A 14,917-nucleotide genomic window follows, 5' to 3' on the forward strand; every position below is an offset into this window, starting at 1 on the left:
AAATAAATCTAACATGTGAGAGAAATACGGATGGATAATAGTGAAAGAAAAAGCTTTTGAGGAGTAACAAAAATGTTCAAAATGACTCAGCCAAGGAAACACTGCTAGAAATGAGGAGGAGGAGGAATTAACTTATCAAACACCAACTCTGACAGAACTGCACAAAGGTCACAGGGGGAATATGTTGGACTTCAAATTGATGATCAATTGATGATTGATCAGTCAAGGTCTACCAATATTTGGACATTGGCTGTTGCCCAATTCACCCTATACATTTAGTCTACAGAGAGATTTAATTATATATATATATATATATATATATATGTGTATGTATGTATGTATGTATTATATATATATTTATGCAATATTTAGCCATAGTAGCGGCATCATATGGCACTGCTTGTTATAATATCACTTTAAAATACAATATGATGAAACTATCGAGGCAATTAAAACCGCCAGAAAATACCTGCTGCTTAGAGAGTGTTACCTTGTGGAGTTTGACCGAATAAATAGCATCTATAATGACAGATAGAGACAGCCTCTCAGATTAAATGGACAAAGCCTCAGTGTCTGGGCACAGCCTCCATCTGGCTATATATGAATGTGTGAATTAACTGATTAGTCAGTCGACAGACACACAATTGTCAACTATTTTGATCAAAAATATCATTCAACTAAAGTTTCAGCAAAAATGGCATGTTCTGTAATTCCAGTTTCTCAATTGTCAAGATTTGCTGCTTTTCTTTGTCCTTGAGAATTTACAAACATGCAAAAACATGCAATTTAACTAACTCGCTTTAGGCCTCCAGAAAATGTGACCTGTATTATTTATTATTGTTCTGGCACTCAACAGTAATGTGTAGTGATCAATTTAATCTAGAAAACAAATCAGATTAATAGATGATGAAAATAATCGTTAGCTGCAGCCCTATTGTATTCCACTTTTTTTTTTTTTTAAGTGTGTGCCATATGACTATGCAATACATGTAACCACACGTGCAGTCCAACAATGTACAATGGTATTACATTGTACTGTTATACCACTGTGTTTCAGCATAGTGGTCCTAAAATAAAGATTACCTTTGTCTAAGGGGTATTGGTTCAATCCTACAGTGCAACACACACATACCTCAGTTTCAATTAACATTTGTCTTCGATACCTGTGGAGCACAGTGGGTGTGCCATATAACAACGAAAGTACAGTAACCAGAGTGTGCCAATCCAGATACTTTAGAAAAGGAAAAAAGTAGGGCTGCCCCTAAACACCAATCATTCAAATTATTAGTCGTAAACTTCCTGAGTCTAATCTCAGTCAAATCCCTCCATTTTGTCAATGAAGCTGGACCAATAAAAGATAACCAACAGAGACTTTTCTCAAAATCACCTCACTACAAAACTTACTGTTACGGAAACAAAGTAGGCTGATGGAAACGTAGGACAGAGCGATATGTTTAGTGTTCACTGCCCCAATGCTTTCTGCTCCGGCGATGAAAGCAGCGAAGTCGGCTAAACTACACTGATGCAACCTCCTCTAAACAATTATAACGGCAGTTACAATAAATGCTGAGTATTCGTAAGTGTATGTGTAGGTTTTAAAGTAATCTTTTACGCAAAAATGGCTAAACAGTGCAGTTTTCAGCCTCCCAAATTTGAAGAATTCCAGCTTTTTCTAATGTATTAAACTGAATATATTTGGGTTTTGGGCTGTTAGTCTGGCAAAACAAGACACTTGAAGATGTCACATTTGATGCTTAGAGGTTGGAATAGACATTTTTCACTTTTTCCGACATTTTATAGAATAAAAAAAGGGATCTAATAGATAATTAGCAGATTAATCAATAACAATAATAACCAGTAGTTGCAGCCCTAGTTATTTATATATGAAGTGAGATACAAATGTGTTTTGTTTTTTTTTAAGTCAAATATTTCCCAAAGAACTGAATGAAAATCTGATACAAACATTGACATAATTTGTATCATATTAGCGCAACAATAGAGCTACATATAACCTTAAAAACAAAAAAATTACATAGAAGGAATGTCATATAATTTATCCACTGTATTCTGAAGAGCTTTTAGTTCAACAGAGACATAGATAAATGTGACCTTTTCTACACACAAGGCAACATAAACACATGTGCTGTCATTTCAATGTCACACACCCATAAATTGGCAGAGGAGTAAACCACCACAAAGCAAAACATTTCAATGACACAACAAAAAAAAAAAAATTAAAAAAAAAAAAAAAAAAAAAAAAAAAAAAAAAAAAAAAAAAAAAGGTACTGCGGTACAGATGCCAAAGTACCAATAAACACAAGAAACTGTCTAGTGGTATATTGCAATATCAAATAGAATGGCACTCACAACGCATTACTCTGCCAAGGCCACACAATCCTACACGTCTCTTATTCTCAAGTGTAGCTTTATTTATTTATTGTCTTTAATCCTTAAACAAGACAGCTGTACAGCTCTACAGCTGTATGAATGCACTAACTAATAATGTGCTTACTTTTAATAATACGTATATTGTGCGTGTTATGTGGATTCCGCAGTTTCTTTCACCAGATCTGGATTATTGTCTGGATCTGCACCAAATTGTACAAACTCATAGATCTTGCTTGATATGTCTGATTTTTTTTACATCAGGATCTGTACGTTATTTCCTGAGAAATTAACGAAAATTAACGAAAGCCTGCTAATCTCACCTCATACAATTAACTACAGACTGGCTGTGCAGACCATCAACCCTGGCAGCAGACACCATGGATACACCTGAACACCATTATGCTAATAGGACAGAATTAGGCTACATCCACACTAACGTGCTTTAGTTTTAAAATGCATCACTTTTGCTACCCCTGAAACGGAGACCTTTTGCAAATGTGCTGGGCCTGTTTTATTTGGAAGACTCTGGGTTTGCCTTTTAGTCTGGACAGGCAGAAAAGGAGGCTATTGGAAACGATGACAGATACCAACATTCGCTTCATAATGGGGGCTTATCAGTCACGATATATCCTTCCCTGATTCGTCACACTCGTATCATGTGACTCTTTTCCAGAACAAAGCAAAAAAAATGTTCATGTGATTCGCATTTTTAGGCATGTTAGAATGGACTGAGATTCTTTCCAATATGGAGCTAAAACGCTTGTCTGAACGGAGATTGTTTTCGTTTCAAAATGCTATTCTGAAATGATAATCTGTGAATGTAGCGTAAGATACATTTATACAAATCAGTCTATAGTTTCTGCACAGCAATAGCTAGTAATATATATATTATTAAATGCCAGATTTACAAGATTAATTCCAAGTTTGTAATTATAGCACATAAACATTTCCTCATCATCATGGACTATATATGACATAGGTCCTGTACCTTAAATTTGTAATGCCAAAACATTTCTCAAGGAAGTCTCAAAGTATGCAGGTTGTCATTCAAAAGCAAAAGCAAATGGCAAAATGTTGGTTGGCTCTGAGGAACGTCAATTTTCACAAGCCAATAGGCAGTTTTCCTTTGGAGGTATCTAGACGATCTGTTTTATTCAAACACCTCCCGTGGCTCATAATGCCTTCGGTAACTGGTCAAATTTTAAATAAATTCTAATACAGGGCCTAGGAGGAGCGTGGGTTAACATGTTTCACTGTTGCTCATTCGTGGTTGTAAGTGAAATATTTTGATGTCAGTATGACAAGCTTGTTTTCTTGGTATAATTGAGTTAATGAAATAGTAATTCACCAATCATGGTAGGTTTTTCTATGCACCAACATGAAACTTTTCATCTCTGGCATAATTATTTTGTGATTACAAGTAGTGTTCACCACAAAAAGATGAAATTCTCTCTTGTGATCACTAAAGGAAAAATAATAATGTTGACATCAGAAATAAATTATTTTGTAAATAGAAGAAATCATTTAGAATGTTTACTGCTGCCTTCCTTTTCCTGACTATGTCAGCATGGATGTACATTTTAGGCTTTTTCTGCCTTTTCCTCAAACAAGACATTACATATATTTCACATCCAACTACGCTAGGTGAATTATGTGTTTATACTGTTATATACTGATACATTTATGACAAATCTATTACAGCTCCATGGCACAATGTTTCTCTCCCCTCCCAGCATATGCATAAATATATACGTATGGCCAGAATAACATTTAATATACTGGTAATAATACCACGATTTAGTACTTTTTGTTGTGTATGGGTGGTTTTCAGTTTAAGTGCATAGAAAATGTTGTCCCTACAAAATAGCACTTTAACTTGAGGTATATTAAATTTTAGGCTGACGTTTTGTTGGTTCAGAGCAGTCGTTGTACGGACAGCCTTCTAAAAACAGGCAGCTTTTGTATAAGGCAACACACCCCCAAGATGTCACAGTCACTGGCTGGGAGGCGCAAAAGCTCCTGGTTATTCAAGCTATGCTAGTTCCTTGTATGCATTAGCAAATCATAACTATATGTTATACTAGATATGGTAGCTATTATTTCTGAAACTGTGCTATGTATAAATAAACTGTGGTGTTGGCTAGATCATTGCAGACACCACCACCCACCTCACGGTAATGTCGCTCGTGTTTGCCTTCAATACACATCCAGCAATATGTTGTTGAGCGCTAAAATTTTCAACTTGGCTATGGATAGTAAACATACGGTATCAGTAATTTTATGTCCCGAAATGGGTTCCACGAGTAAATGTGTTGTTTAATGCCACTATGTGGCCAACGTGGAGAGAAATCAAGTTCTGGTTTTATGTTTTAATGATAATATTCAACACGAGCGCACAGTACAGGCTGAGACAAAAGCCCACTGCAGCCCCTCTGCTGCCCTCACAACGTCCCCCCTCCCCAGCGCTTAATAGCTAGCTAGCTCGTTCCCAGCCCTACACAGCCTCGCTGGCTGGCTGGCAGGGGCTAAAACAGCTCACTCTGCTTCGCCCCGACATTTTCCTATCGGCTCTCTGTACTCTCGTCTCAAATGCAGCGACTAATTAAAAGCAGATAAGGGTGAAATTTCAGTTGGCGCAGAAAGAGTACTCAATGTGTGTAACGCACGTGGCGCACAACTATACCAAGCCCACGCAAACACATAACATTCCATTTTCGCACGCAGTTTACGTCAAGTTAGCTTAACGTTAGCCTGTTCGCTGTAGCCAGTTGGCTAACGTTAACTAGAATTTTTACCTCTCATGAACCGACGCAATCAAACAACAAACCTTGCTTTGCACTTACCTTTAAACAGGGTTACACGTTCCCACCGACTCATTCGGGTTCAGCTATATGTGAATATTGCGCAATATAAACTGTTATATCCTAAATATTGGACGTTAACCGTAGCCTACGGCTGTGTGACGTTCATCGCTGGTTTTGAAAACATCCCAGCCGTTCGTCGCCCGTCCTCTCCGAGAAAAGCCCAGCAAAACATGCAAGCATCGTTTTCATTGGCCGAGCAGAGTCATGTGACCACCTGAGCCCCACCGAGCTTATAAGGTCTCCGTCTGCTGGATAGACTGTAGATGGGTATGTGTCAAACGATTTAACTCTTATTTTAGCGATATTACCAGTAAATCCGCGCTTTGAATGTTAAGAATATTCTCTGCGCTGTCACATTTTGTCAGCTAGTGGCATGTGTAACATGTGTAGATGGCTTTTGGCGTGTGCATTTAGCATGAAAGGACTGGAGAGGGAGAACAGTAATGGGCACTTGACGTCATCTTTTCCGTTGCTGTGTTGCGGTCAGTGCGAACTTTCTCGAAGATCATGGCTGAGGTTATCGGAGGAATGATGGCTCTTTTATTTCTTCTGCGCATGGCCACACAGTTTGGCAACAGCTTTATTAGTGAAATGATCGCCTTATTTCACCCTTTTAGCCCGTCAGTTGTTGGTATCAGCCAGCTTTGAATTGGTTGCGCAGTGACATTTGCATCATGGTGGACACTACGCGCATGCGTTATGGTGCATAATGTTATATGTTGCAGAGCAGGCTTGAAAGTCGCAAGAGGAAACCGGAGTGGGGGAGGGGCACCGGCGAGACACGAAAACGCCACCGGGGCGGGATGGAAATGACAGGCTGTTGTAGGAAGGGAGCTGTGCTGTCGAATGCATTTCAAGAGGGTTTTTTCATATAATAGCCTGACCGGATTACCTTAAAGGATATTTGCTATTCATGTGTAACTACTCAAAATATTGTTTCAACATGTAACCACATTTTGATTCGTCAAAGACCAAAAGCTACTTTTGCCATTAAGTTGTGGCCTCAATTTGATCATATCCACAATTGAATGTTGATTTGTGAATAGTAAATATCTTCATTCAAATCAGGAGTAGCGGGAGCACAAATTCAAGATTTCTACAATTTAGTTCTGACTATGGATATTTACAATAAAAAAAACATTTTATCATTCACAATAAAAGATATTTCACTTTTGTTTTGGATATTTAAAACTACAATATTCATAGTCAAAAGTAGTGTTAATGAACTCAGCTCAGAGTTCTGATAATTACTATGTTGATCATCAATTCATTGTTTGTAATTTTTTTTCAAGCAAAAATTCCAAACAGTTAAATAATCTTGTTAAAAAACTGGTTAAATAATCTTAAATGAGAATATTTGTAGTCTTTCTTTGTCATATCTTTGCAAACTGTTTGTTGAATAAAACAAGCAATGTGAATACATCATCAATTATAGAGGGCATCTTTCACTATTTTTACCAATTAATTGAGGAAATCTGCAGATTTATCAATAATGAAAATAATCTTAAGTGGCAGCCCTAGATGATAAAATGGCTTGACGTAATCGTTTTTTTTATATGTAGTAATTCTGACAAGTAAAATGTTTTGTTGTGAATGGGATTTTCTTAAATCATTTCGGTTTTGTGGAATTTAGAATTATGGAAACATTTCATGTGCCACAGGTGCACAAGAGAGAAATTTTTATTTGGCCATGTCTTGAATTATTACTTGCTCTTTTGTGTGAGCTGATATTGAATAATTCTGACTAATCACATTGTAACAATGACTCTTCAAAATGCATTTGAGGGTACATGGTGTATGCCAGAGAAGGCCCTCACTGCAGTGGCTTTGACAATGGAAACTGTGACATAACCTTTTTCTTTTCCACAGCACCATGTGGTAAAGCTTGGGGATATTTAACAAAACAAAATTTCCTGTATCACAGTATGTTACAGTACTTTGTAGTTGATATTGGTGAGCTACAGTAGTTCAAGTTAAGCAAATGGTCTCACATAACTGCAATAACTCTTGAAGGCAATGAAAATACATAGCAGACCAATACTACTACTTCTGTAAAATACCAGATTAATTAATTAATGATTCCAGAAAATGCCTATATGATACCTGGTTTCAGGCCTGTGTATACATATATTAAGTTTTATCATCCAGTGGGCCTGATTCTGTAGTTGTTGTCATAGGACAAAATATAAATATATAAACCATTACATCTGTTTACAGTTACATTACCTTCTCCTTGTTAGAATCCCTGTTAAATGACACACTGACACCTAGAGCACAGGTACATGAACAATTTATTTACACAATATGTTTGCGTCAACCATTATATCAGCTTCAGGGACAAGTTGCTTTTGAAAAAAGCAGATTGTAGCCGAAAAATGTCTACAGGTCAGCTCTTACACCAAAGCCTGGTCCTTTAGGAGGCTCTGTCAGAGAAGTCAATCCTCCTGCAGGCTCACAGGAGAAACGGCCACCCCTTTAGAAAAAGGGAAAGAAAATATGTCTTAATGTGCAGCCAGTGTACATGTAACTGTCAATGTCAAGATGAAAAATATAGAAATTATTTGTACCTAGGTCCTGGTTCCGGGACCCTGCCTGCTTTAAGTTCATCGATAATGTCCTCAATATCCTTAGGTGTGAGGTCCTCCTAAAAACAAGCAGGATAAATGAGAAAAAAAGAAGCATTGTGCTCTGCTTTTCATTGCTAATGGTTTTGTGCTGGATTTTTAAGGTCTTCATATTTTTTTATTTCACACTCTTCAACCTTTTTTTTGGAAGACATTATCAAAACTATTAATTCCTCCAGAAGAAGGAGGGAATTTAGAAAGCAATATATTAAATGCTACCTCTGCAATTAAAAAGGAGTTTATGATGATTACAGCTTATTCTAAAAACACTGACGGTCAAAATGTTTCTTTAAATAATAACAGAAGTTCAAAATAACTTTTGTCAGGGATAATAGGATATTGAGGGCTTAAAAATCATTTTTGCTGCAATAGCAGAGCACTTGGTGCCATTAATTTTTTACTCGCAAAACTGCTTCCGATACAGTGATAGTTGTTTTCACATTCACATTTATTGTTAGCTTCTAATAAAACATTAGTAAACTACATGTTACTTCTGTGGTACATACTAAAAATAATAAAACAGGCTTTAACAGTGAACTCATTTCCAGACTGTGTCAAATAACAGCCCTTTCATTTGTTTTTAAGGTAACCAGTTCAACCAGAGTATAGCTAGTCTGCCTTGTTACAGACCTGAAACATTATTTTTCACACAATCACATTAACACTTGGTAGCTCTGGGGCACCTTGGTGGCTCACCTAGTAGAGAGCATACCACATAAACTTAATCCCAACCGCAGCAGCCACGGGTTCAAGTCTGACCCTTAGCCCTTTGCTGTATGACATCCCCTCTCTCTCCCCCCAACTTTAGTGTTTATTTCTAACTATACCATCAGGATAAAGGCAAAAATTCCCCAAATAGCTTAAAAAACAAAACACTAGGTAGTTCTGAGAATAATGAATGGACGTAGACTCTTATCTAACAACACTAGTGTTAAAAGGGGCTCAGTTATGGCATTGTTTTGTATCATAACTGTTAAATATGCAGATCTTTGCAGCTACACTAATGTTGCCTTGGTGCTGCTTCTGAGCTTCTACCTTCAGGTTTAGAAGCCATTAACAACCTGACACATGTTCAAGTGCTTCTTTACAAATGGTGTCATCTTATATAAAACTACCAAACTGACCAAATCAAGGACTGACCAAAGACTACAAGTATTTCTGAGTGTTACCTATTCACATAAAATGCTAAACCCAGTAATGCCTCACTTTTGCTGGGAAGACATTTTACCTTTTCTGCCTCTAATGATAATACCTCAGCAATTTGCGGTGTTAAGAGGAAATTTGTCCTTTCTCAGTCACATTTACTTTAATTGGGTCATTCACTTGTGCTCAACTTGCAATAACTGAATTTCCCATGGCAATTAAGTGCAGAATTAGATTCAGATAATGTTTAACCACAAATCCATAAACCAAGCTTTTCATATCACATCTGACTCATAAAGTTAATCTATTTTTTGAGTTCATGGATGAGACAACATTGTTTTTCCAGCCATATTATTATTAATTTAAGATTGATTATTATTCTTAGTTTATAGATAGTTTCCATTTGCCACTGTTCTTTTCTTTCAAGCCTGTGTATTTGTAGACTGTACCACACCTACACTGGCTTCAATAACCAGAAAAGTTTGCATTCCAGAAATGGGGCTGAAAGATATATTCTCTGCAGACATTCTTTGCAAAACTCATTTCAGACTTTAACCTAATTTTTCTAATTTAGTTATAATGTTCAGTAAGGGCGCCATCTGCACTCACATAATAGTTGTCATTGATCTGGACCATTGGAGCATTCACACAGGCACCTAGGCATTCCACTTCTATTAGCGAGAACATCTTGTCAGGAGTAGTCTCTCCAACCTTGATACCTGTAGAGAAACAAATGAAGACATGCTATATATGTAGCTAATCTCCTGACCAGCAGCAGGTAGTGTTTCTGAACTCAAGCAGTACTCCCTGATAAAACTCACCTGTAACACTACATGCAAGTTACAACAAAAAAATAAAACGTCACTATTTGGTTGACTGACTACGCCACAATACTGAAGTATGTTAGTTATCCATCTGGCTTTATTTCTGTCTGGCAGCTGGAGTTTTCTTGTGCTGCTACAGCTTGCTGTTGTTTGAATAGCACTGACAACTGTATATTTACATGTTTGTTCCCATCTCTGTTGATCTCAAATATACACAATTAAAAAAAGTCTGCGCTGTCATCTCTTAATTGGTGTTCTGCTGTAAAAATGGAAAATGGCTCTCTCACCCAGTTTGTTTTGGATGGCCTCCAGGATGCTGTCTGAGTTGCAGAGCATGCAGGGTGTTGTTGTGCAGATCTGAATGAAGTATTTTCCCACGGGCTGACGCAGGAACATTGTATAGAATGTCGCTACTTCATACACTCTCATTGGAGGAACTTCCAGCACCTCAGCAACCTGAGTGAAAACAATTACAAACATACAGTGAGGTTTGACAAGAAAGACCGGATGCTGTATCGTGCTTAATAAAACTGTTATGCAACTGATTTTTCTAAGAGAAATTGTCATCACACAGCTGTAAAACAAATTCCAGAAGAATCACTGTGCCTTGTTCATGACGTTGATGGGGAGCCATCCATGTTGCCTCTGGGCTAAATCCAACACTGGGATGGTGGCTGCCTGCTTGTGTCCTTCCGGGTACATTGAAATGATTGCCTCAATCCTCTACATGGGAAAAACATATCAAAAAATATATTTGTTATGGTGTGTGTGTGTGTGTGTGTGTGAGAAACACAAAATATATATATATATATATATGTGTGTAAATATATAACATTTGACCATTTTATGTGAACTTGCTTGCAGCTTAGAATAACTGAATCATTGCATTCCTCTTTTGGACTTAATTTATTTTAAAGTTAGATACATTTAAACTGTAAAGCAATGTTCATATAAAAGCATTATCCTCTCAGATATTTACTACAAGAGATCAGCATACTCTCAATGGGTTGATGTCAGCTTTAAAAAGTAACCTGAATTTGAACTTTAATAATACTTGTTACATATTGGTGATAATGATGAAGTGCTCATGTTTAGCTGGCATTGTGCCGAGTACCCATTTATATGGATAGAAAATACCAGTATTATATTTCAACCTTTCAGAAAAACCAAAAAGAATCTGGCTGAAGTAGTGAAACTGGCTTGAAAACAAAATAAAACTACCATTGTTGTAAAATAAAATAAGATAGGTATATCTGAAATCTGTATCAAACAATCATACAAAAATGCATGTTGGACTCAGCAAACAGGGAATTGTTGGATACAAACTAGAATTACCGCCTGGAGGTTTAATACCTCCGCCAACCAGTGCAGTTGCAGTTAATTAGCATGTGAATACTTGAGTTATGGCCAAAAACAAGCTTTGTGTGCTCACAGTGACCTAGACATTTGATCACCAAAATCTAATCTGTTCATCTTTAGGTCCAAGTGAATGTTTGTGCCAAATTTGAAGAAACCCCCTCATGGGGTTGCTGAGATATTGCCTTCACAAGGTCAAAAATGTGTTTTGTGAGGTCACAGTGACCTTTGACCACCAAATTCTAATCAGTGTATCCTTGAGTTCAAGAGAACGTTTGTGCCAGATTTGTAGGGATTCCCTCTAGGCTTTCCGGAGATGTTGCATTCACGATGCCAGAAAACATGTTTTGTGAGGTCACAGTGACCTTGACCTGTCTTACCTTTTTGTTCTCCTCAGTGAACTCAAAAGGAATATCAGGGTTGTTGTCAGGAGTATCTCTGTGCTAAAACAGAAAGAAAGATAATGGTATTAAAAGGACAGTTAATATTATTTGCACCAAATGTATAATTATCCTTATTCATCTTTGAATAACATGTATCAGTCAATTTATTCATCAAAAATGTGAAGATGCTGTTAGAGATAAATTTTTGTTCAACAATTAAGTGTGAGTAACAGGCTCATGAGCAGTATCTAATAGTATCTATTAAAAAATAACAACCCATCATGTGAGCCCAGAGGTCAAACCAGTGCTTCTTTCAGATCATTGAAAAGTCTCAACACAGATAACATTTCTGTACACACTGCCCCCTTGTGAACAGCAAATATCATTTGAGCAATTAAAAGAAAGAACAACTTTAAAGGTGTTTGATGTTAAAGATGTCAAAAACATTCCTCGATAAAGAGGAGTGACTCAAAGACAATTCAGCCATACTTTTTTTAGTCCAATCACGGATCAAAAACATCTTTATTACCAAGAGAGTATGAAACCATGGCATGTTTCCATAACATGACAATATCACATGTGATGTTTTTGTTGCACAGCATGGTTTGATCAGGCTGTAAGGTGGTTCCCTGGATGAATTAGTAGCTTTTGGATAAATTATACCTTTGGGATTATTTAAGCAAGAATAGAAGCAGAAACTGAATTATGCATTGATCAAATTTACACACATTTACAATTCATGCTGAAACAAATATAACTGATGTAATCACATGCAAACAACTGGAAATACAATTTCTAAAACTATACTCGCTCAAGTTTGTGGTAGTGAAATATTTGTTTATATTGGTATTGTGTGTAAACACCGGAGTCAAACTGACCTATTTCATGAGGAAAAACTAAGTTAGATGAACAATTTACATTTTCCTCAAATATGGAAGAATAAATCTAATTTGATTTACTCCAGTTGTTTAATCCCATTTCATGAAACCCTGTGAGATCTGTTTTAAGTGCCCTTTCGAAATGCATCAACTAGCTGGACAGACTACACTGACACAAGTCCACAGAGGTCAGTAATAAGGGCAATTAACAGCGATAATATTGCATATTATCATGAATGTTTTAAGCATGGCAAAGAAAAATCTGGTTATCCATCACAGTGGTCATTCAGTGTCGATTACTTTTTTACTTCATAGCTCAGTGCATTCACTACTTTCTCACGCAAGAGTAGTCTGTGATTTAAAAGCCAGATTGAAATCTGACTAAATTAATTGAAAAGGAAAGTTTAGGATCACTTTTTAACATTTAACAGATGCTGTCTGAAGAATACTGACAAAATGACAATAAACACTTAATACAGTAATTCAACTCTGAATGCCAATTGTGGGGTATTCGACAGACAATAAACAAGTGGGCCTGATTATACAGCTCTGGTGGCTACTCAATATCCACCTTCTTATTTTTTGGACACAGACACTGTAACTCACCACGAAGATGCCACCAGCCCCAGCGCGTGCAGCAGACCGATGCAGGCTCCTGACCTGCCTGGCCTGAAAACACAGAGAGAAAGAAGACCTAAATTACCTGGTAGTGTATAAATGACACTAAAACTATCCAAGAGACATACTTTTTGCAGGTATGCCTTGCTTGAAATATGAAACTACCTGAAAGTAAAGGTAAATGGATAGGTTAAATAGAAAAAATGAAAGCTGATGTTGCCATTGTCTACCACAGAGAGTGTGTAATATCGTGACTTTTACATTAATTTGTAGAATTCATAAAGCTATTTTCTGTTTTGATTGTAGCTCATAAAAGTTACCAGGACAAAAAATAATAATCTGACAGTTTTCGTCATAATAGGGGACTAACTAACCATCACAACGTATCTTAAGCACTAGTTAGTATTCGCTACAAAGGTATATTTACCTACAGAATCACACGTGTCCATTTTCATTAACATTTACACATTTCAGGGAATACAGGTCTTAGATTATCAAGAATATTGATATAAATCTTTAAATGGCACTCGTTAGAAATGTAGAATTGCCATTAAAGAACATGAGGCTACCGTCGGTCCTTTCTTAATGCCGTGTTTTCATAAATACAGCAATTGATTTTTTAAATCATGTCAACAGCTGCAACATCAACTGAGAGTTACGTGTTTCAACACATAACTCTCACTTCTCACATGTCAAAGTGGTAGTCAGTGTCAGGCAAACGAGAATAGTGAAGCTAATTCCAACAGATAAAAGTTTAAAACCAAAGAGACTTTTTTGAATTGCTCATTTGTCCAATAATCACCTTGTAAATGCTTGACAGCATGAAGCTAAACTAGCTAGTATGCTAGTGTTACCCAACGTTAGTTGGCTTAGCGGCCTCCACTGCTGCTTGCCCTTGTGAAGAGTCACAGCACTTTCTCTCCAAATAACCAAAAATAGCATTTAAACCTTTACCCAGAATCATAAAGAATATCACAACCATACCGTTTGCGACACTGCAGAGCGAACAGCAGCAGACAAAAACATCTTGAGGCTCGAAGTTTTGTCCCGGTTAGTTAGTAGATAGACGGGACGGCAGCGGCGGACATCAACACAAGCGTTATCACGCTCGATTAGGACGGTCTGACGTCGTTTCAGTCGCGGCGTCACTCAATCGATCGCAGATAGGAATTTGCGCTAAAACAAATGATGCCAACAGCCATTTGGACATTTCCTCTGAGGTATGTTACGTAACCTAAATGATAGTTCACGTTGTATGTTCACCCGCTAGGGACATATGATCCAAAGTATAAAAAGAGCAAAATATTTTATTAATGATACAGTATTATATCATAACAATGAAATATAACAATGATGAAAACTTTTCACACTTAAAAACAATGCTTCAAAGTGCTTCTCAGTAAAGGTAGGATAAAATCCAAATAATATGATAAAGAGAGACGCTAATTAACATAATTACAATAGATTGCAGTCAGTTAGGAGAAGGCATATAATGAATAAATGAAAACATATAGAAATCTTTAGTGGATACTCTATCCAGAATGATTTTTTAATGATGATATTTATTTTTTCTATAGCCATTGCATTAGTTTTAGTTTACTTTTTTCAGTAACATTAAATTTCTCTTATTTTTGTCATGTAATTTTTAAATTGGTTCAGATGCAATAAGATAAGATAAGAAAAATTTGAAACTCAAGAAAGGTTTTTAAAAAAAGGTCAATTGTACAATGTGACAATGACATATGTTTGCAGTCAGAGTAAAAAAGTGTGGACAATGGTTATATGTTGATCTGGCCTAAAGACCTTTTGAAACAAATTGAAAAACACGATATAATGTGT

The 14,917-nt window shown here is 36.7% G+C and overlaps 2 protein-coding genes across 3 annotated transcripts in view; both read right to left on the bottom strand.

The window, feature by feature from the left end:
* The window catches only part of ankrd12 (ankyrin repeat domain 12), a 38,679-nt gene extending 33,288 nt beyond the window's left edge, over positions 1–5,391 (bottom strand). For both annotated transcript variants that reach the window (XM_023410870.2, XM_023410869.2), the window contains exon 1: positions 5,232–5,391. The gene's annotated coding sequence lies outside the window, so the exon portion shown is untranslated. The remainder of the gene's footprint in view (positions 1–5,231) is intronic.
* A 2,134-nt stretch (positions 5,392–7,525) lies between these two features.
* On the bottom strand, positions 7,526–14,216 carry ndufv2 (NADH:ubiquinone oxidoreductase core subunit V2). Its single transcript, XM_023410911.2, has 8 exons — positions 14,063–14,216; positions 13,067–13,129; positions 11,580–11,642; positions 10,450–10,566; positions 10,131–10,299; positions 9,629–9,738; positions 7,820–7,896; positions 7,526–7,725 (listed from the first exon to the last, which is right to left on the bottom strand). Exons 1-8 carry the CDS (start codon positions 14,102–14,104, stop codon positions 7,632–7,634), a joined length of 735 nt encoding a protein of 244 aa, XP_023266679.1. The 5' UTR covers positions 14,105–14,216; the 3' UTR covers positions 7,526–7,631.
* Between the last annotated feature and the right edge of the window lie 701 nt (positions 14,217–14,917).

The sequence above is a fragment of the Seriola lalandi genome, unplaced genomic scaffold (assembly GCF_002814215.2).
Source record: "Seriola lalandi dorsalis isolate HSWRI2012SDOR001 ecotype SW California unplaced genomic scaffold, Sedor1 jcf7180002054441, whole genome shotgun sequence".
Lineage (NCBI taxonomy): Eukaryota > Metazoa > Chordata > Actinopteri > Carangiformes > Carangidae > Seriola > Seriola lalandi.

Bases quoted from the DNA above. Each gene is read 5' to 3' on its own strand.
- ndufv2 (XM_023410911.2), bottom strand. From the start codon at position 14,104: ATGTTTTTGTCTGCTGCTGTTCGCTCTGCAGTGTCGCAAACG. The intron at 11,643-13,066 runs GTGAGTTACAGT...TTTCTGTTTTAG, and splicing joins GGGCTGGTGGCATCTTCGTG to CACAGAGATACTCCTGACAA. The intron at 10,300-10,449 runs GCACAGTGATTC...GTTTTCACTCAG, and splicing joins CCATCAACGTCATGAACAAG to GTTGCTGAGGTGCTGGAAGT.